We start from the raw sequence: 20,830 nt of genomic DNA, 5'->3' as shown, positions 1-20,830 counted from the left end.
ACGCCAACGGCGCGGCTCTTGAAGCAAGCGCGCGTATGGACTGGTATTTAAGCGTCTCCGTTCTCTTGCACGGAATGGCCTTTCTCCGAGCTGCGTCGGAAACATTCGCTTCTTCTTTGTGCGCTGCTAGTCGACCGGGACGTCAGTGAATCTGCTGAACTTCAATCTACCAGCAACCGTTGCCGGGCGTCGCCTCGAACCCGAGTGGCAGTGCGCCAAACAAATGCCAACACGACCGCCGCTCTCCAAGCCCTATAGGCTACAGCTCTCCAGCAGTCGAAACTTCGCATTTCGGTCCGTGCGAGGGGACGTTTGTAGTCGCGTCGGGCGATGCCATTGTGGGTTGAATGAGCGAGGTCTGTCCTTGATACTGCTGCTCACCATGCCGAGAGCGTGGACCGCCGAGTAGCTAGGGAATGCTTTGCCCGTCTTGTGCACGGGCACTGTACTCACGTGCAAAGCCAGTCACATGCTCACGGATAGGGTTCGGGGTATAGAGATATTTGATGCATAGTCGTTTTCGCCACGACAAGCGAAAGGCTTGGGGTGGATCAATTGTGGGACAAAGAAAGACGTACTGTACACTGCGACAACTTGTCATGGGAGCGCTTTGCAACTCCGTTTGACGGCGGCAGTTGGTCACGTATTCCTGCATTTTGCGTCGACACAACTGCGTCGCAGTTTGTAGCAAGGCCATAGATTCGTGTCGTACCTTCTAGACCTCTGCTGCCACTTGAGAGAGCTGCAGTCGCTCACAGAGAATGCGTCGTTTGTGGACGACAGCGGCTACGTCGTCCAATAGGGGGGTGTAATTCATCGGATTTTAGCCAATCGGATCGATGGCACCAGCAATACGATGGCGGCGTCGGGGCTCCTGATTGGCTCCTCGTCGAAACCTCGTCGAAAGCCAGGGCTTCCCAACCAAACACTGAGGAGCAGCATGAACCTTCCTCGGCCCATCGACACGACGCCGCCCATGGTCCCGGCGGAGAGCCGCAAGAAACGCAAGAGCCGAAGCTGGGTCTGGGAGCACTTCACGCTCACGCACACGGACGCGCTCGATGGCCTCGGCTACGTCCAGTGCAACCACTGCGAAGCCGACGGCCACCAAGGCCGCTACAAGTACTCGGGTGGCACGAGCAACATGAGCTTACACCTTAACCGGAAGCACCAGATCACGGAGGACGCACTCACGTCCGCATCGACGCAGCCCAACACACCGCTGAGCTCGGCGCCGTCGCCGCCGCAGTCGCAGGCGTCGACGCCCCAGCGCAGCATCACGCCAACGTCCGATGCGCTCTTCCAGGGGGTCACGCGGCGGCTCGTAAAGGCGTCGTCTCGACAGTCGACCAAGAAGCCGGCCTCATGGAGCCTCCTCCTTCTCTTGCTGCACGAAGCGCTGCCGCTGCGGTTGTTGCAATCGCCGCTCTTCCAAGCCGTCGTACCCCATGGTCTCACCAAACAGCACGCGATCCAGATGCTGGAAGACCAGTATAAGGCGTGCTGCGACACCATCGGTCGCCTCATCGCGTCCGACGCCGTCCATCTGACGCTGTCGCTTGAGGAACGAGGTGAAAACGGCGTCGTCTCGGTCGCGACAACGCTCCACTGGGTCGACAAAAACTTTGCGACCTACCGCGTGCTACTGCTCGTCGAGACGTTTCCGTGCGGCCTCCACGTCTCGCAGCTCATGGCGCTTCTCTCTCGCCTCTACAGCGTCGTCCCCGCCGTCCAGGGCCGCGTCCAGGTGTTCCTCGCGTCTTCCGAGCGCCTCGTTGGGCTTCTCACGAGCCTACTGCCCATGGGTAGCGCCATCGTGCTGCCGTCGCTCTCGCATCTGCTTGCAACCATCGTGGCGTCGGGTCTCTCGCACGCCACGGCGCTCCTCGACAAGGCTGCTGCCGCCGCCGCGATCCTCGGCACCCAAGACATCCTCCTGCTCTCGCCCTGGCGCCAAACGCTCGAGATGCTCAAGCTCGTGGTTGCGCAGACAGACGGCGCCGTCCTCGACCTCCTCGCTGCCGACAAGAGCCAGCTCGACGGCCTTGTCGCACTCCTTCTGCCGTTCGAGACGGCCGAGTCGATGCTGTCGCCCGAGGCCACCTACGGCGTCGTTGTGCCCGTGCTCGAAAACCTCCGCGGCCTCGTGCAAAAGTGCGCCGTCACAGGCGCGATCGTCTCCAAGGTGCAGTCGGCGCTCGTCGCTGCGATTGCGTTTGCGCTCATGCGCGACCCGTCGCCGCACGAGCTCGGTATTTCCTGCGCGATGCTGGACCCACGCTTCAAGCAAATGCCCTTCTTGACTCCGAGCGTGAAGCTCCAAGCGCGGGACGCGCTCCAGGCGGCGTGCGAAGCCGTGGTCGAAGTCGCGACCGAGTCACTGCCGCCCAGCCCGTCTATGGACGTCAACATGAAGGACGAAGCAGCCGGCGGGGGCCAATTGGCCAAGGCGATGGCCTCCTTCTTTGGCCTCGCGAGCGTCGACAAGACCAAGGTCCAGCATGAAATTGACGTGTACTGGGAGTTTCCGCCGCTGCCCTTTGACGCGGCCTCGGACCCGATCGCGTGGTGGAAGGCCAACCAGTCGAGCTTTCCGCGCCTCGCCAAGCTGGCCCGCGACTACTTTTCGATCCCGGCGAGCTGCCCGGACGTCGTGCCCGCGCGTCCCGACGACGAACTCTACTCGGTGCTGGCGAGTCTTCGCTCGTGCGCCGCGTACCCGAGCATCTGGGATACCAACACGGCGCCGTTCCACGAGGTATAGGACGCAGTGCAACACAAGTTGTCGAACTCTTTACGTCGTCGTGGCTTCTGTTATTTATAATCCCACACATCCGCGGTCCAAAGTCGTATTTCTACTTTTTTTCGATCAAACTCTTTTCACTCCAAACACACGGATCGGTATATATTCCAACCAAAATCATCGAAATTCATTTACGTTGGATGAATGCGAGCGTCTTTATATGCAAGAACATTCGGGCTCTGGGGCCGTGGTTTGCGGTGGGTTCGGCCGGTTGAGCTCAGAGTCTGGTGCGTCATGCGTCTCGAGTGGCTCCACTTACCACAATGGTTTTGGGGAGTGCTCCAAGTATGAAGCGTACGGCGCAGTCGCCCAGCAACGATGCAAGGTGTTCATTTCAGCCGCGCAAACCGAGCTGGAAGTACAAGAATCGAAAGTTGTGTTGCGCTGCTAGCACGGCCGTAGCGGTGCATTTTGTATCGGTTGACGTGTGCCATTAGGATTACAGTTGGTATAGATCGACTTGCTAAATGCTCCCAAAATGGTGGTGTGTCGTCGGCAGCGACCCGTATCGAGCCTTGGCGTCGCTGCTTGGCTCCTTGAAATTCGGCATAAACAAGAGCGCGTCCGGTCGGTTCTGCACTGGCGAGTTGCTACAATGTATCAATGTATCAGCTATCCTTGCTCGAAGAGGGAGAGAAAACACATACTAGGGCGAGTCAGGGGGCGACGACGTGTCCGAGTCGCGCCGCTTCATGAGGCCGCGCCACCCGCGCCGACGCCGGTTCGACTCCATGTCGGCAATGTAAATGTTGACAACGTACGCCTCGCCGGCCTTGAGCAGCAGCAGCGTCACGGGCAGCAGCGGCAGCGGGCGCGTCACGTACAGCGCCACGAGCTTGTCGGACTTGAGGTAGCAGATCACGATGGCCACGAGCACGTTGAGGAGCGAGCACGAGTTCCAAAGAGCGTACTTGCGAGCAAAGGGCGCGGACCCCATGGCGAGCGAGATGATGCCCGTGACAGGCGCAATGAGAATCGCGAGCGGGTAGATTAGCAAGACGGGATACACCACCGACTTGGTGCACGCAGGGACCTCTGTTCCGTTCTCGACGCACTTGAGGTTCACGAGCATGCCCATCGTCGTGACGAGGTCGGCGATGACGAGCACGATCAGCGCTACGAAGACGCCCCAGCCGTGGAACGACGTGTCGGGCGGCTTGGCCACGTTCGCGGGCTTGACGCGCGCCCAGAGCCGGTGCCGAAGCGACGTCGTCTCCTTCTCCATCACGTGCATCGCGTGCTGCTGAAAGTCGGCGCTTGTCATAATGACACCTGGAATCGGGAGCGACTCGTCGATTGCGCCGACGTAATCAGCCACTCGGACTGCGGGACTGCCGCCAGCGCTGCTGTTGCCAAGCGGCATGGTCGAGCTCGTAGAGTTGGTACCGTTGTTCGCGTTGCCATAGAGATTGGTGGGCGCCGGCGGTGCTATCAACGCGGCGGCCTGCGCCAGCGTCCGTGGGCTCGAGAGTGCTGCTTCACGAATGCCGCCAATAACTGAGTGGCGGTGCACAGACTTGCGCTTCCCACTGCTGTTGCGGTCGTCATGGGGGTACGGCAGCGCCGAGTAGTCGTGCCGCCGCGCTTGCTGCGTCTTCATCTATTTCCCATCGTAGGTGGCTCTTCATAGTGTGCTAGGTACCTGATCGTTGGCCGACGCATACTTGGCGGCTTCGTACTTGGTCGTAGTCAAAAAGAGACCCCATTGAAAGCCGAGCTTAGCGTCGCCGTGTGGGTAGAACCGGCCGAGGGCCATCTGGAGACCACCGAGCGACCGCTTGACACCTACGACACGCGATCAACTCGACGACTACATGAGATGCCGCACCTTGATCGTGGCAAAAGTCAGCGACGGCTTGGAGGCGCAGCGCACACTCGGCGTCGTCGCTCGTGTCGACAATCCGCAGCAGCGCGTTGAGTTCGGCGACGACTTCGATCCACTGGTCGTCAATGAACGCGTCCAGCTCTGGCGCTTGCGGCAGCGACCGCACGAGGAGGTCGTTCGGGTCCAAACACAGCGGCGACTCGTAGCTACCGAGGCCCGCAAAGAGCAACACGAGCGGCAGCCGAGGCTTCCCGACCAGCCAACCAGACTTGGGTACGCACGACGAGCTGCTGTACTCCTTGTGGAGGAGCTCGAGGTACGCGAGCGAGTAGTCGTGGCTGTACCCGACCTTGACGGCGTTGAGAAGCGCGCGGGCTCGCGGACCCTTCATGCACGCGTGGTCGTACTTGGCCAAGAGCCGCTTGAGCGCGTTAAACTTTTTGTGGCGGCGGTAGAGCAGCACGTCCGACGCAAACGGGTAGCAGAGCCAGCGCACGAGCGTATACAAAATGCTGCCGCCCGTGGAGAACGCCAGCGTCTTGTTGATCTGCACGGCGAGCGCCGCAAACTCTTTCGAGTTGAGCACCGGCTCGAGCATCGAGGGCACGGTCGTCCGCAAGAGCAGCGGCGCCTCCTGCGTGTTGTTGCCCGAAAAGTACAGTCGCGCAATGTGGTCCTTCAAGTCGCGCTCCTGGAGCTTGGGGTACCCGACGCGGGGCCAGATCCAGTGGCCGACGCGGCAGCAACGCAGCGAGTACCATGGGCGCTTGGCCGGCGGAATCACGAGCAAATGGTCCGTCTCGCCACCGGTCCGGTACTTGACGTACGGGTCGCGCTTGAAGATGTAGCCGACGGCAACGATGATCAAGAGGAGCACGAGCGCGATGACACCGACGACGAGCTTGCCGCCAAACATCTCGAAAAAGTCTTCGAGCGGCGAGAGGCAGTGCGACCCCGTGTACCCCGGGTCGCACGACCACGCGCACTCGGTCGAGGTTTCGCCTATTTCGTGTAAATACCTCGTAGTGCTGTCGGCCAGTACCTGTCATCGTGTAGTGCGAGTCGGGCGGCGCGTTATGGCACGAAATGCACTCGTCGCTGCCCCGTTCTTCCTTGAACGTTCCGATGGGGCAGGCGCGGCAGAGGAGGCCGCCGTACCCCGGCGGACACGGAAACCCGAAGTACGTCCCAATGCTGCCGATCGGGGCCGGCAGCTTGGTATCGCTACTGCCACCCTGCACGTGGTACTCGCCAGAAAACTCATTCGCGCACTCGGTAAAGTCGGTGCAGCCTTGGAGACGCAGTCGGCCACCGCCGCCGCCACCACCGCAGAGCGTTTGCGACGTGTTGGCTGTCAAGCGCTCGTCAGCGCAGGACGCATTGCCGCCCGAGGCAGAGAGCGACCCGTGGCCGCTGAGACCATTCGGCACGACAAGACTCACAAAGCCACCCGAGCCGCCACCGGCGCCGTTGTTGCCGCTCATACCGTCGGCGGCAATCGTGCCGTTGAGGTTGAGATGGTGGGCGCCAAGGACAATGACACCACCACCTGCGCCACCGCCGTCGCACCCGCCACCCGACCCCAAGAGGCCCGTGCTCGGGCGAGTACCGTACGAGAGCCCACCGATCGCCATGGAAATCGGCGTTGGCTGCCGACGTCGTGTCACAAACGAGTCGGCGCCATTGCCGCCGTAGCCGCCGCCGGACCCAAGCGCGTGTGCGCAGTCGCCGTGGCCGTACCCGTGGTTGGCGGGGTACCCAAACCCACTCGACGACAAGCGAAAGTTGGAGCCGACCGTGACCGCGTGGTCCGTGCAGAGAAGCAAGGCGGCGCCCGTGAGTGCGCCCGGCTTGGCTTCGGCCCCGAGGACAATCGGGCCGCCGCTAAAGAGTGAGATCGTATAGTTGCTGAGAATGCTTGCGGCCGTGTGCATGTTCGAGCAAAACTGATACTCGACCGGGTCCGTCTTGTTCATGCGCTTGCGCGACTCGAGCTCGCCCGAGACGATGAGCGCCGCGTCGGCCGCCGCGTACACAGTCGGCATCGACACGTAGCCCGAGATGACGAGGTCCTTCTTGCTCTCGAGAATGAGCTGCCCCGTCGGGTCCGTGTTGGTCCAGACCGCCGCCGCGACGTTGCTCGTAATGTTGCCGTCAATGTGGATGCCGTCGGACGCGAGGATCGTCGACGTGGCAGAGTACCCGAGGTGCATTTGCGCGCCAAAGTCGATCGAAACGATCGCCGCCGAGACGTGCAGGCCGTGCGGCGCCACAAAAGTCGACGTGCCCCGGACCACGAGCTGCTTGACGAGCACCGAGAGGATCGCATTCGACTTGACGACCAGCGTCGCGTCTTCGAGGATGAGCTCCGAGTCGCCGTGGAGCCCCCACGACGCGCTGTCTTCAAAGTGCACGAGCGCTTCGGCCTCGAGCGTCACCGACTTGACGCTCGGGTCAATCTCGGACAAGGTTAGTGGCGTCACCGCGCACCGCACCTTGCTCAGCGGCAAAAGGTCGCCAAAGTAGTCCATCGAGTTGAATGCGTTCGAGATGAGAAGGACGCCGTCGCGCGTGCCGTTGGTCGACGTGTGGATGCGCAAGAGGCGGCCGGCCGCGCCCGTGAGGCACACGGGCAGCACGATCGAGTCGTCGAGGTCGTCGCGGCTGCCGCTGTACGACGCGACTTGCGACGAGAGCGTGAGCGGATTCGCGCCACCCGAAACGTAAATGTGGCCAATTTCCTCCGCGATCGAGTTGTAGATAAGCGTGACCTGGCCTCCGGCTCCACCGGCCAAGCAGACGCCATCGACGCATTGGCCGTCACCGCCCGACGCCTTGATGGATCCGTGCAAGATGAGCGACGACGCCGACATGTTGACGTGCCCGCCCGACTTGCCTACGCGCACCATGCTTTAGGAGAGAGAGGACGAGATGCACGTACCGGGTTCTTCGCCACCAGCGACAAGCGACGCGTCTTGGTCGATGCGCAGCTGTTTCTCGACCGAGATGGTCATGTTGTGCTCGGCAAAGAGGATGCCATCGCTCGACATGTGAAAGTCGTCGGCAAAGAGGTTGAGCGTCGTGACGGCAATCGACGCGTTCTCGGTAAAGTGGGCGCGACCAGCGATGCGCCAGACGACCTCGACGTCGCAGGACGTGCTGTTGGACGTCATCGAGATGGCCGCGTTCAGCACCACGTCGCGCGGCGTCTCCCAGTTGCACAGCAGCGGCGCGTCGTAGCACTCGAACGTGATGGGCGCCGCGACGACGCACGCTGCTGGCGACGACGCGATCGGATCGCAGAGGAGGAGCGGGCAGGCAGCCGCGGGCGAGACGACCTGCGTCGTGTTGAGGATCGTGTCGTTGACGTCGGCGCCGAGGGCCGAGGCCGCGAGGACCAGCGCGAGCGCTATCCACCGGCGAAGCAGCATCGTGGCGATCCCGTTCGCTTGCCCACTTGAAGGCGGAGCCGCTTTAGCAATCATTTGTGCACCTTCCTCTGGGCAGCTTCCGGATGCTACCGGCGACATTGACACACACAAAATAGTGTGAGTCACGTTGGCACGTCCAGGCACCGCGCAGTTTCTTCTGCAACTGATGCTGCACCTTGTGCAAGCTCTTCTGACGAATGCAGACCACTGCAATAGCTTCTGTAATTGTCCTTTCGCTCGCATGCCATGACAGAAGGGGACGACCTGTGTCCGATCACACATTTCATACTATTCTATACTTTTAAAATGGTGTAATCTAGATCGATGCTATTTTTCAAAGCAAGACAATCAATACAATATGCAAGATAAAATAAAAATTCTGGAAAATAATGGTAGGTGACAATCCATACCTTGTCCGGATAACTCGGCCTTTGGCTCCAAGAGGCCCGATGTCTGCCGTGTCACTGACCGTGCCACCGCCACCGCAGGACGAGGCGACGCCACTCGTGCGCGCCGATGCTACCAGCGTCCAGCGCGACGAGCTCAAGCACGTGATTCGACTCGGCCTTCCGCTCGTACGTTCTGCGAGCCACCGAGAGCGAAGCCTCATGGTGCATGCGTCGTAGATGCTTCAGCAGATCGTGGACGTGACGCCGCAGGTGCTCATCGTGATGCTCATTTCGCACTTGAACCATGGAATGTCCAAAGAGCTCATGGCGGCCTCGGCGCTCTGCGGGCTCTTCTACCGCCTTACTGCGCGCTCGGTCGTGACGGGTATCTCGACGGCCATGTCGACCATGTCGTCGCAGGCCCATGGCGCCAACAAGCCATGGGAGATCGGGCTCTACTTCCAAGCTGGCATTCTCGTGCTCGCCATTGCGTACCTCCCGCTCGTCGCGTTGCTGCTCTCGTGCAGCCACATCTTCGTCTTTCTCGGGCAGGTCGAGTCCGTAGCCGCGATCGCAGGGCGCATGATGTGGTTTAACGTTCCCGCGCTTCCCTTCTACGCGCTCTATGTGCTCCAGGCCAACTGGATCCAGGGCCAGAACCGAGTTCTTCCGCTCGTGTTTGTCGACCTCGCGGGCCAAGCCTGCATGATCTCGACCGCCTACATCCTCATGTACCATACGCCCCTTGGCATCGTCGGCGTCGTCGCGGCCGGTGCCATCACCGAAGTGCTCAAATGTTCAGTCCTCTTTGGCTACATTGTCTATTCCGGCCTCTTGGCGCAAGACTGGAAGGGCTGGGACCTGCCCGCCGCGTGGCGCCTTGTCCCGAGCTTCGCGTCGCTCGGCGCCGCTGGTGTCGTTGTTACCATGTGCATGGCGTACGCCAAATACACGATCACGATCTTGGCCGGGCGTCTTCCGGACGGCGCCGCGGCCATTAGCGCCAGCGCTGGCTACGACCTCCTCGTCGCCTGCTTTGGCCTCGTCGTGCAAGGGCTTGCGGTGGCGGGCTGCATTCGTGTCGGGAATGCACTCGGTGCGAACGACGCGCCGCGCGCCAAGACCGTCGCCCGCCTCGTACTCTGCCTCGCTGCTGCCTACGGCCTTTTCGCTGGCTGCGTCATGGGTCTCTTCAAGGACCTCTACCTCGCCGTGTACATGAAGGACCCGACCGTGCGCCACTTGGCGTCGGGGCTGATTCTGACGGCAGCGCCGTTTCAGGTCGCGACGGCGCTCCTCACGACGCTTCTAGCGATCTTGCAGGGCTGCGGCCTCCAGAGTGTCGGCGCCAAAATGTCGTTCGCTGCGTACGCTGTCGTGGGCATCCCGCTCGGCGCGGCGCTGGCCTTCTACAACCAGAGCGATATTGCAGGGCTCTGGCTCGGCGTGCTTCTCGGCATCACGAGCGTCACTGCTGGCGGCCTCTTCTGGCTCACGCGCCTCGACTGGGACCAGCTCGCGGCCGACGCCAAGGAGCGCACGCGAGACACGTCGTCGTCAAAGGCATAGATTCCTCCATGGCCTCGCTGCGTGTTTGACGTGCATCGCGTTGTGTCAAAAAAGGGTTGAACCGATGCGTTTAACAAAAATAGAGTCCAGTTTTGCCTCCGGATGCGGCGTGCACCACGTGAACTGCGGGTCTCCGGAGGGAGGCCCATCTACTCGGCGAGCGATGCTGGTTGTGAGAAAGGCATCGTGCAGGTAACGCGGCGTACGCAATGTTGTCAGCTGCAAGCAGAAAGGAGTAAAACGTAAGAAACGCGTTTAACGCTGTTGTAGCAGGTTCAACGATCCCTGGTTTTGACGTGCCAAAAATAAAGCGATCCCACTTGGGGTTGCAACAGGTCCCGCGATGACCGTGGGGACGGCCGTGCCCATCGATGGAGGTCCCTCCACCAAGAAGGCGTAGCGCTCGGGCTCATCTCTGCGGCTGCTAGCTCCCACATGCGAAGACCCGCCCCTCCTCAGCGCGATCGAGACGAGCCCGCTGCCGCCGCTTCAATTGCGCCGGACACCGTCCGAGAAGATGCTCAACGTAGGCTCCGTGCGTGTTCGCAACCTCGCCAACCTTGCACGTAGGGCTCGCAGACGCGCCTGCCACAAGTGACGCCGCGTGCCATTGGTACACCCAAGGTACGCGTCTTGGTGGAGCATTTCATCGGCCAACGACTTGGTAGGAAGTGACCGTCAAGCGGCGCGTGCAATCGGCGTACGTCCAGCGCGACATGCCTCTCAACCAAACCCACGACGTGACGCCATCGGTGGTGACCAAGGCGCCGTCGCCGAACAAGGTGTCGCCGTCCAAAGCGCGCATCAAGTCCCTCGAGCGCATCGTGACGTACAAGCAGGCGGAAAAGACAGAGAAAGAGGCGGCCGAGCAGTCACGCGTCCAGCGCGAGCGCCTTGCGCAGGCCCAACGTGGCCACGCGCTCGCACAAAAGCAGCGTCGCCGCGCCGAGATTTACGCGATCAACGCTCAAATGCGCGCCTTCAACCAAGCCGCGATGGCCAACGGCGGCTCCAGCGCAACGCCCGTCGGTGTCTAGCTGTCGATACTGTCGATACGCGTGGCTTTGACATTAGTCGACTTGTACCATCCGAAAAGATACTTCCACTTCTACTATTACTCCTAGCAGGCATCATCATACAAGCGTCGAAGAGACTGCTCTCGGAGGATCGACACGGAGGAGGGTCCCATTAGGTTTCGAAATACAGTCCAATTTATGTTAGTCGCTCCGCTCGTTCTTGTCGTCCAAGTTTACTTCTTGAGCTTGGCCTGGAGTCGGCGGTAGAGCGCTTCCAGTTCGCGCTTGGCTTCGCACTCGGGGAAGTTTTCGAGGTCATAATAATGCGGCGCGAGCTCGACGAGCCACTCGCCCTTGACGCGCGTGTTGAGGCGTATGTAGTTCTTGGACGTGAGCACAAACTCGTTGTAGAGGACCCACTCGGGCTTGTCGTCAATGACGCAGCTCGGGTGCATGTGCACGACCTGGTTGTCCTTGACCGTGAGGTACCCGCCCGCGCTCTGCTTGAAGGCCATCTGCATGAAGAAGCCGGCCGTGATGCACTTGCGGATGTTCTCATAGTAGCGCGGGTCGTTGACGTCCAGAGACTGGCCCTGGAGGCCGAGGCGGTTGAGGTTGCGGAGCAGCTGGTCGCGGACGTTGCCAGCCGACTGGAGCGCGCGAAAGTTGAGGTAGTTCTCGAACACCCACTCCTTGGACTCGTGATTGAGCTTGAACGCGTGGAAGACGTTGAGGAGCGTGAGGTGGTCGCCGTCGACGTGCGCAAACTGGGCCTTGGCCTCGTTCGCGGCCTTGGCCTCGGCCTTTGGCCGCACAAACGGCTCGGCGCCCGACGTGAGCATGGCCGCAATCGTCGCGACTTCGTTCACGACGCCGTAGTGGCCGGCCATGAGCAGCATCTTGCCGAGCTGCGGCTCGACGGGGAGGACGGCCATTTGCGCGCCGAGCTCCGTGAGGTCGCCCTCGTCGTCGAGCGCGCCGAGGTAGTTGAGCATCTCGAGCGCGCGCATGAGCGTCTCGGGCGCCGGCGGATCCATAAAGTCGAAGTGAACCAGGTCGTCAATGTTGAGCTTCTTGAGCGTGAGGACGACGGAGCTCATCTCCGAGCAGAGAATTTCGGGGTACGTCTGCTCCTGGAGGTCGTTCTTGAACGCGCGCTCCGTGTAGAGGCGGAAGCACTTGCCGGGGCGCGTACGACCCGCACGACCAGACCGCTGCTGCGCCGACGCGCGCGAAATCGGCGACACGAGCAGCGACGAAATGCGGATGCGAGGGTTGTAGACCTTCTGCTTGGAGAAGCCCGGGTCGATGACATACACGATACCGTCGATCGTAAGCGACGTTTCGGCAATGTTGGTCGAGACGACGATCTTGCGACCCGGTGGGCCGCCCTCGAACGCCGGACGGGGCGCCGGGCTGAAGATCTTTTGTTGCTGCGCCGGCGGCAGCGTCGAGTAGAGCGGCCAGACGTCGACGGGGCCGACCTTCTTTTGGTCGAGAGCGTTGCACTCGGCCTGGATCTGCTTGACAGCCGTGTCGATCTCTTCGAGGCCGGTGAGGAAGAGGAGGACATCGCCTTCCGGCTCGCAAAGGTGGATCTGCACCGCCGTGCGCACGGCCGCCTCGACGTAGTCGCGCTGCGGCTCGGGCGTGTAAAAGACTTCGACGGGGTGCATGCGACCCGGCACGCGCACGAGCGGCGCGCCGTCAAAGTAATTCCGGAACTTATCGGCATCCAAGGTCGCACTCATGACGACGACCTTGAGGTCCGGGCGCTTGGGGAGGATCTCCTTGAGGAGGCCCATGAGGATGTCCGTCGAGAGCGTTCGGTCGTGGGCCTCATCGAGGATGATGACCGAGTACTTGGAGAGGAGCGGGTCGTTCATCGCGTGCTGGAGAAGCATACCATCCGTCATGAAGCGCAAGAGCGTCTGCTCCGACGTCATGTCCTCGAAACGGATCGTGTAGCCGACGTGCTTGCCGAGGACGACGTCCATTTCTTCCGAGACGCGCTTGGCAATGCTCATGGCGGCGACTCGGCGTGGCTGCGTGCACGCCACGATCTTGCCGTTGTCCGTGTAGCCGGCCTGGACGAGGAACTGCGGGATCTGCGTCGTCTTGCCCGAGCCCGTCTCGCCTTCGACGACGAGCACCTGGTTGGCGCGGACCTTGTCCTGGATGTCATGGAGGAACTGGTACACGGGCAGCGTCCGGCGCTTTGCGTAGATGGTCTTGAACTTGGCGCTGTAGAGGTTGCCCGTGAGCGGGTTGACGCTCGGCGGCTCGTCGTTGTCGAGCGAGTAGCTCGCGACCTTGCGGACCTTGGCCGCTTCACCGATGTCCACGCGCTCCTTCCGCTTCGACATGCTCCAAAATGTGTTCCGTGGCCGCCACGGGACAAATTGATTGGATAGAATGCGACCATTCATTTCCCAGCGGGTACAGGTTGCGTGTTTTCAGGTATTCTATTTCCGTTTGGCTTGACACACGCAACTTGAAACTTGAGCAACCAGCTTTTTTGGCCATGAGCAAGCAAGCCAACCGCAACGGCGCCAAAACCTTGAAATGGACGTGAGCCGATGGGCGAGAATGGCGTCTCCGTCATCGGCAGCGTCGCCGTACCTTTATAAGTGAGCGGAAAACGAGCTCAATTTCCAAGGACTAGTCTTAATTCAACTCCATTTCGGTCTTGTCGCTCCCAAGGATGGGAAGTAAGGCGGGCTGGGCTGGTGCGATGATACAACCACCCGCCATCGCGTCACCCATCGACGGTCCATGTTGAGATTGCCCACATAGTCCTCCTTATTGTGCGTATTGCTCATGAGGATCGCGAGACCGTAGCTTGCGTTGATGCATGTGGCAATGCTGGCAGCTACCCTTGGAAGCTATCTAGCACCGACCACTGAAGAACAATAATGTACGATTCGTCATGCCCTATAGGGTCGCGGCTTCCATTGAGGCAGTAAAGCAAGCTCATTCGCGCTCATGTCGCGAAGCGCCCATGTGCAGAAGCGCCAAAACGCTTGCGCGAAGATTGCGATCTGACAACTTTAAACTTTGTGTTCCTGAATCTGAATCATTTCTTTTGGACCAATGCGGGTGTTGCACTTGGCCAAAAATCAGCTCATTCCGGCTGCTAAAGGGAGTGTCATAACGAATGCGCGCGTGGGATTTCACCTCCTAATTTGGTACCCCCGTTCTGGGGTTCTTTAATGTATATCCTCGTACCAAGGCCATACACTCTACGGCCTTGTCCGTACTTTCCCGTTGCTCCGCATTGATGTCTTGCCTCGCCGGCGGCGTCAGGATGTGCCACGTCATCTACCATTTTTAGCCAATCCGAAGGCCGACAGGCACTTACGGATCCTTCCGGATAACGTGCGGAGGCAATCAAACGACAGTTCCAGACGAGCACGATGGCCACGTCCGACAAGTATGATCGCCAGGTACGCTCTTGACCGCAATGATGGACGAAGCCTGACGGTTGACTCTATGTAGCTCCGTCTGTGGGGCGCCATGGGCCAGCGCAAGCTCATGTCCACGAACCTCCTCCTCCTAAACGCCGGCCCGACGGGCTCGGAGACGCTCAAGAACCTCGTGCTCCCGGGTATTGGCACGTTCGAGATCTGCGACGGCGCGACTGTGTGCGAAGCTGACTTGGGCAATAACTTCTTCGTCACGGACGCCGACGTCGGCCGCTCGCGTGCGCAGGTTGTCATGGAGTTGATGCTCGAGATGAACCCGGACGTCAAGGGCACGTTCCGCCACGAATCGGCGGCCCACGTCGCTGAATACGGTACGGTCGCGTCGCGTATAAGCAAGGTATCATGGCTGCATGCGATCTAGACCCGACGTACGTCCAGAAGTTCAACATGGTTGTGGCCACGCAACTTGCCGAGCCCGCACTGAGCGCGCTTGCAGCGACGTGCCAGAGCCACGCGATCCCACTTCTCGTACATTGCTAAATGATCATCATCATGATTGTCTTACATTGCTATGTAGATTGTCCACTCGTTTGGGCTCCTCGGCTACGTGCGCTTGCAGGTGCCCAACCACACGATCGTCGACTCCAAGCCCGACGCACCGTTCCACGACTTGCGCATCGCCGAGCCTTTCCCCGAGCTCCTCGTGCGTCCTCTTGCGCGTTTACAGAACCTCATGACGACGAGCTAGAGCTTTGCCAACGAGTTCAACCTCGAGACGATGAACTCGCACGAGCATGGTCATGTCCCGTACGTCATCATCCTCATCCAGTCCATCAACGAGTGGAAGGCGGCGCACGGCGGCGACCTCCCCAAGTATGTGCTCCACCTACCCATGCCTTTCTTCTGGCACTCATGAGCCCGCATAGGACGTTTGCCGCCAAAAACGAGTTCAAGGCGCTCGTGCAGGCCAAGGCCCGGGGCTCGTTTGGCCAAGAAGTCAACTTTTCCGAAGCCGTCGACAACGCGTTCAAAGCCTACACGCTGACCAAGGTAGTCCATCCAGCCTCATAAAGGCTTATGTGGGCTTGCAGGATGCGATTCCCGACGACGTCCGCGATGTCTTGGCGCATGCGTCGACGATGACGCTCACGGCGTTGACAGCGACGTTTTGGTTTATCGCGCGGGCGCTCGCGGGCTTTGTGGCGGCGCACGGGAGCTTGCCCCACAGCGGCCATGTGCCCGACATGACGTCCTTTACGACGTACTACGTGACGCTCCAAAAGCTCTACAGCGAAAAGGCCAAGTCGGACGCGCACCTCGTCTTCAACGCTACGAAGCAACTCGTCGCCGAGATCGACCCCACGCGGTATGTTGTATTTGATTGTCAAAATATGGGTTTCCAATCACCATATTCGATGAATAGGACGCTCTCGGAAGAAGAAACAGTCGACTTTTGCAAACACGCGAGCTGCATCGGGGTACCTATTTGCTTTGCAAAGGCGGTATGTTATGCATGTTAACGGTATATGGGCAGATGCTGCAAACGCGGTCGCTCGCCGAGGAAGTCGCGGGCGCCAACCTCACCGATGTACGTTCTCATCTGGCATGAAGGGGTCATCTCACGCGTGGGACGTATGTAGGTCGACATGGAGGACGAAGACAGCAAGCAGTCGCCGCTCATTTGGTACTTCTTGCTCCGCGCCGTGCACCGGTTTATCGCCGAGGTACACCCTCGTGTTGTCAAGTATCGAGGCTATCCCGTGGCGCTAGTTTGGCAAGTACCCCGGGGTCCACGAAGGCCCCGAGTACGAACAGGACGCCAAGTGGCTCGTCCAGACAGCGCAGCATCTCGCGGCGAGTGCGACAATGTCGGAGCCGTTCGCGGTCGATTGGATCTCGCTGGACCACGGCCGCGAGGTCTGCCGGCACGCCGAGGCCGAGGTGCACAACATTGCAGCGATCCTCGGCGGCATTGCGTCGCAGGAGGCTGTCAAGGTAGAGACTCACTGGTTGCAGCATCTGATTTGTGTATCGTAGATCATCACGAACCAGTTTACGCCGATCAACCACACGTACCTCTTCAACGGCATCACGGGCCGCGCCAACACGTACCAGTTCTAAGTCTTTGAATGACGATCTTGATCTGGTTCAGTCGGTGGTTTGTTGTACATGTCACCAGCATTCGCAGGCTAGACGATGACGTATTGCGCGCTTGCAGCTTACAAAGCATGGTGCGTATACGATTTAACGTTAGACAAAGATGACGGTCATGTTGTCCTCGACGTGGGGTGCCGGAATTCACGTCCTTGGCCTTCTGCCGGCGATGCCACGCCTCCAAAAGCTTGCTCTCCATCGTAGGTGGATCAACGCACTCCCCGACAACTTTGCGACCTTCCAGCCGCCAAGCGTTCGCGTGCTCAAGCTCAACAATGTGGAGTTCAAGTGCAAAGAAGCACTCATTCTGTGGACGCTCGGCTTGCCGTCGCTCAAGAAGATGCATTGGTGCTCCATCCAGCTCGGCGGCTTTCGGGACCTCGACCGCCTGGTCATGGGCCACGATAACTTATCGTGGTCTGACCGACGACGACGCGTTTGCGATCGCGCAGACGCTGTGTCCCGATTTGGCTCGTCCGGCACCGAAGAAGACAAGCCGGCCGCCTGCTCACGTTCAGCAGACGACATTCGGCCGCTTGCTGGACGGGCTCAGGACCATAAAGGACAGCAGTCTCGTCATCGACGCCAGCAAGTTCTCGATTTCAGAGGTACCGTTCCAGGAGAATGCGTTTCCCGCGCTGCGGCTCCCACGGGACTCGGCCACTGCGTCGCAGTTCCCGATGCACCCGTTCACACTCAACTTCACGGCAACAAATTTGAACTCGACGCAGTTTTTCCTCAATGCGCTCCAAGGCCACGCGAACGCGACCCTGCAGCTCAATACGGTTGTCGGTGACCGGTATTTCGTACACACATCCGAGAAGCCATGTCAGGCGCTCGTGACAGCCCCACTTGACGGGACTGTCTTCATAGCTTCCCAGTCCCATCGTTCAAGGTGGGTTTGAATACGCTTTTGTCGTTCTTCTGTGGCAAATCATGACTTTCCGTCATCCTGGACTTCGATTCCTACGGGCTTGGATCGTAGGAGTGGTTGCGGGCGAGTGCTGCGTTCTTGCTCCAGTAGCTTGTGCTCGTCGTGAGCGTTGGCAGCTCTTCTTCGCGAAACGTGTCGCCCAAGCGCTTGTAGCAGCCAGCATTGCACATCCGCGCCTGGACGTAGCCAGCGCTCTTCATCTCGCACGAGCAGACGGACGACACGAGGCTCGCCAAGCTCTCGTGGAGCGCGGGGACGTTGAGCGCGTGGAAGGCGCCGCCACGCCCGCCCTGGGAGCCCGCGCAGTTGGTCGAGCACGGGAATCCCTCCATGTTGAGGTCGCCAAAGACCGAGAGCGATCTCGTCCCTGTCTTTCGCGGCGTCGAGAGACCCCACTTGGCTACACACAGCGTTCACGACTAAGTACACACAACATTGTGGACGACGCGTACCATGGTTGCCGCCGGCGCCTACGCCACCGAGAAGGGACCACGACACTTGGCCCATATTTGGCAGCGGAAACCTACCCCCATATCGAGCACTGTATCAAATATCAGCAACGTACGTGGCTGCGACGAGGTTTTCGACGTTGAAGGTAAACGTGCCGTCGGATGTGAGGTTAAGTGGGCGGCCGATGCAGAACGCGTGCGACGCCGAGGCGTAGACGTCGCCCGCACAGAGCGTCGGGATGCCGCTGGCGCCGTCCCACCACGTCGCTGCACTCACGTCCGTGTTGAGCGACTGCGCGACGAGAGCCCATGGCGGCAGCGCATCAATGCCGGCCTTGAAGACGGACGTGATCGCCATCTTGGCCTTGGTCTCGAGCACCAGCGTCGTTGACGGCGTCTTGGGCAGCCGCGGCTTGGTGAGCGCATCGACCATCGACTGCAGCGACGACGGAACGTTCGCCGCCCGTAACGACGCGCTTGTCATGATGTCGGCGTCCGCCTTGTAAAAGTTGGCCGAGCAAACGCGTGCGACCTGGAGGCCGCGACCCAGTGCGTCCACGCTCGTTGCAGGAAGTGACATGGCAAAGATATGCTGGGCGTACTGGACGTTGTTTTCGCCTTGGCAGCCGAGCGGCACAAAGCCTGAGGCATCATCACTTGGATCGGGGTAGTTGGGAATCGACGCCTGCAGCGCGACGCCGCCCGTGATTGCGTCGAACGCCAAGAAGCCTTTGGCGTGGGCGTTAAAGGTGTTCGTGCCCGAGCACTGCCGCGCGGTGCTGTCGCCCTGCGCAATGGCGTAAAACTGGTCGTTGTAATACGCCCAGTAAGGCGACGACGCCTTTTGCTTGAGCGTATGGCTCAGCGGGTCGTTGCCGCCTTGGCCGAGGCAGTCGTAGCCAAGGTCCTTGAAGTACCGGAACGTCGGGTTCTTGGCGTCGGCGTAGAGGTAGCAGAGGCCGGACCCGCGCGCCTTGTCGTCCGTGCACGACGGCGCGGTGCAATCGCACGTCGGCACGAGCTTGCCGGCCGCGTTCTTGACCTGCGATGGTAACTTGAGGATCGCCCACCAGTCGACCGGCTGGCCAAACCCATCGAGCGCATCGATGGACGCACCAGTCGAGGACGAAGCGGCTGCAACGCCGAGGAGGAGCACGACAAACCACCGTGCAAGCATGGTACGCGAAGAATGGCAGAGAATATGGGGTGGGTCCTTCGAGCGACGGCTGATTGGTACGTCGGCCCCGTTGAAGATGCGCCACCAAAGGTGATAGCTGGCATCCCATCCCCGCATTTGAATCCTGGCGACACGTACCCTGCGTGGTCGCTCACATCATGCTCGGAAGTGCCAAGCACAGTGTGCGTTGTCGCTGTCGATCTGCAGTGATATTCTGCTGCGTCAACTCGTTTACTATACGCATGGATACATAGCTTGGATGCACGTACGTGCAAGCCGCCAGCACATTGCATGCGCCGTATTCGAAAATGACGGTCGGCTGCCCGGTCCACAAGCAACCGCGTGGGTTTTGGAGTTGGTTGCAGGAAGCGCAAGTCTGTCATATGCATCGTCGACAGCAGCAGCCATGCTCAAGCCCGCTGCAAGAGCGCTGCACGTGGTGCTTGAAACGAAGAGGAATAACCTTACCACAAGGAAAGTCGACACGAACGCTAAAGTTATGCTCTGATACAACGGAGAACTGCGTACACGCAAGTGTGCGTGTGGATTGCCACGTCATGACGAGCAAAATAGTGTGCGTTGCGAAAGGAGAAAGGTTGCCACCGGTTGATGTCCCCGTTATCCGGAAGATGCCGGATACGCGGGTTCGCTCCGTCGGCGAGTGAAGTTGCATTGGAGATGGAGGAGCAGCCAGTGGTGAAGCCGCCGTCGGGGACGCCGTCGCCGGCGACGACGTACCCGTACTCGTTCAACCCGTTCACATTCCCTCGGAGCACGTCCTTTGCGCCAGGCCAGGCCATCCCGAACTTCTACCCGATCTCGATCGCAGACACATGCGCCTTCAAGACCATCACGTCGGGCGCGATGGGTACGTAGCCGCCAACGTTGCTGTGTTGGCTCAAGCCTTGTAGGCTACGTGCTGGGCCGCGCCATGGGCCTCCTCTTGAGCTCGTACGAAGCGATCACTCCGCCGATTCCGGTGCCTGGTCAGCGCGAGTTGCCCAAGGTGCCGTGGCGTGAACAGGTAGCGTGCGTGTCCATGCTCTGAGGCTTCTCCTAACTGCGTCTGGTTCTAGCTACAAGTATCGGGGCGTATGATCGGCGAGAAGAGCACGTCGTGGGGCCGCAACTTTCTTTTCTTCTCGGGTTCGTTTCGCTACTTCCTCGCGTGCACGAACCCATCTATGCGCTTATGTAGCCATGATCTCGGGCATGGAATGCCTTGTCGACAAGGGTCGCGGCCATCACGACATCACGAGCGTGGCCATCGCGGGCTGCGCGACGGGCGCCGTCTTTGCTGCGGGTCAAGGCCCCCAAGCGCAGTGCCTCGCGTGCGGTGGCATGGCTGCGTTCTCGGCCGCCATGGAGCACTTTATGCACGGCGGCGATTAGAGTAGAGAATGTAGTGGAAATGGCGGCTTCAATATGCAATCACTGTCCGTATCTTGGTCGCTGTCGTCGCCGGTACCCAGCGGGCCGCTGTTCTCCGCGCCCAGCTGCCGGCGGCGGGTTCCGTTGCCTTCATCGTCGGCAACGACTGGCGGCGAGCATGATTAGCAAATCGGGTGCAATTTGTGCAGGCGTAGGCCAAGCACCAATCGCCGTCAACTTCAAGAAGGTATCCTTCGACGCCAGATCATGATCAAGAAAGTGTCCAT

The 20,830-nt window shown here is 60.3% G+C and overlaps 7 protein-coding genes across 7 annotated transcripts; 4 read left to right on the top strand and 3 right to left on the bottom strand.

Annotated features, from left to right (window-relative positions):
- Nucleotides 1-3,177: 3,177 nt before the first annotated feature.
- SDRG_13812 (hypothetical protein) lies at nt 3,178-8,112 on the bottom strand. The gene is made up of 6 exons (XM_008619910.1): nt 7,570-8,112; nt 5,671-7,524; nt 4,632-5,630; nt 4,446-4,588; nt 3,451-4,403; nt 3,178-3,393 (listed from the first exon to the last, which is right to left on the bottom strand). The coding sequence occupies exons 1-6, from the start codon at nt 8,057-8,059 to the stop codon at nt 3,267-3,269; spliced, it is 4,566 nt and encodes a 1,521-aa protein (XP_008618132.1). The 5' UTR covers nt 8,060-8,112; the 3' UTR covers nt 3,178-3,266.
- A 370-nt stretch (nt 8,113-8,482) lies between these two features.
- Nucleotides 8,483-10,120, top strand: SDRG_13811 (hypothetical protein). The gene is made up of 2 exons (XM_008619909.1): nt 8,483-8,634; nt 8,686-10,120. Exons 1-2 carry the CDS (start codon nt 8,509-8,511, stop codon nt 10,015-10,017), a joined length of 1,458 nt encoding a protein of 485 aa, XP_008618131.1. The 5' UTR covers nt 8,483-8,508; the 3' UTR covers nt 10,018-10,120.
- Nucleotides 10,121-10,360: 240 nt separating this feature from the next.
- SDRG_13810 (hypothetical protein) lies at nt 10,361-11,054 on the top strand (the record flags this gene model as incomplete). Its single annotated transcript, XM_008619908.1, has 4 exons — nt 10,361-10,394; nt 10,446-10,543; nt 10,588-10,641; nt 10,686-11,054. 4 exons carry the CDS (start codon nt 10,361-10,363, stop codon nt 11,052-11,054), a joined length of 555 nt encoding a protein of 184 aa, XP_008618130.1.
- Nucleotides 11,055-11,205: 151 nt separating this feature from the next.
- Nucleotides 11,206-13,440, bottom strand: SDRG_13809 (pre-mRNA-splicing factor ATP-dependent RNA helicase). Its single transcript, XM_008619907.1, has one exon. It carries the CDS (start codon nt 13,397-13,399, stop codon nt 11,267-11,269), a length of 2,133 nt encoding a protein of 710 aa, XP_008618129.1. The 5' UTR covers nt 13,400-13,440; the 3' UTR covers nt 11,206-11,266.
- Nucleotides 13,441-14,403: 963 nt separating this feature from the next.
- On the top strand, nt 14,404-16,612 carry SDRG_13808 (hypothetical protein). The gene is made up of 12 exons (XM_008619906.1): nt 14,404-14,479; nt 14,532-14,829; nt 14,880-14,986; nt 15,036-15,161; nt 15,207-15,331; nt 15,385-15,508; nt 15,550-15,824; nt 15,882-15,936; nt 15,993-16,046; nt 16,099-16,182; nt 16,229-16,453; nt 16,496-16,612. The coding sequence occupies exons 1-12, from the start codon at nt 14,450-14,452 to the stop codon at nt 16,577-16,579; spliced, it is 1,587 nt and encodes a 528-aa protein (XP_008618128.1). The 5' UTR covers nt 14,404-14,449; the 3' UTR covers nt 16,580-16,612.
- An 860-nt stretch (nt 16,613-17,472) lies between these two features.
- On the bottom strand, nt 17,473-19,185 carry SDRG_13807 (hypothetical protein). Its single transcript, XM_008619905.1, has 3 exons — nt 18,112-19,185; nt 17,999-18,069; nt 17,473-17,946 (listed from the first exon to the last, which is right to left on the bottom strand). Exons 1-3 carry the CDS (start codon nt 19,170-19,172, stop codon nt 17,579-17,581), a joined length of 1,500 nt encoding a protein of 499 aa, XP_008618127.1. The 5' UTR covers nt 19,173-19,185; the 3' UTR covers nt 17,473-17,578.
- A 628-nt stretch (nt 19,186-19,813) lies between these two features.
- Nucleotides 19,814-20,615, top strand: SDRG_13806 (hypothetical protein). The gene is made up of 4 exons (XM_008619904.1): nt 19,814-20,040; nt 20,084-20,196; nt 20,249-20,318; nt 20,371-20,615. Exons 1-4 carry the CDS (start codon nt 19,851-19,853, stop codon nt 20,562-20,564), a joined length of 567 nt encoding a protein of 188 aa, XP_008618126.1. The 5' UTR covers nt 19,814-19,850; the 3' UTR covers nt 20,565-20,615.
- Nucleotides 20,616-20,830: the final 215 nt, after the last annotated feature.

Source organism: Saprolegnia diclina (genome assembly GCF_000281045.1).
Source record: "Saprolegnia diclina VS20 unplaced genomic scaffold supercont1.63, whole genome shotgun sequence".
NCBI lineage: Eukaryota > Oomycota > Saprolegniomycetes > Saprolegniales > Saprolegniaceae > Saprolegnia > Saprolegnia diclina.
Note: the sequence above shows the minus strand (reverse complement) of the source record. Positions and strands in the feature narration are given on the sequence as shown.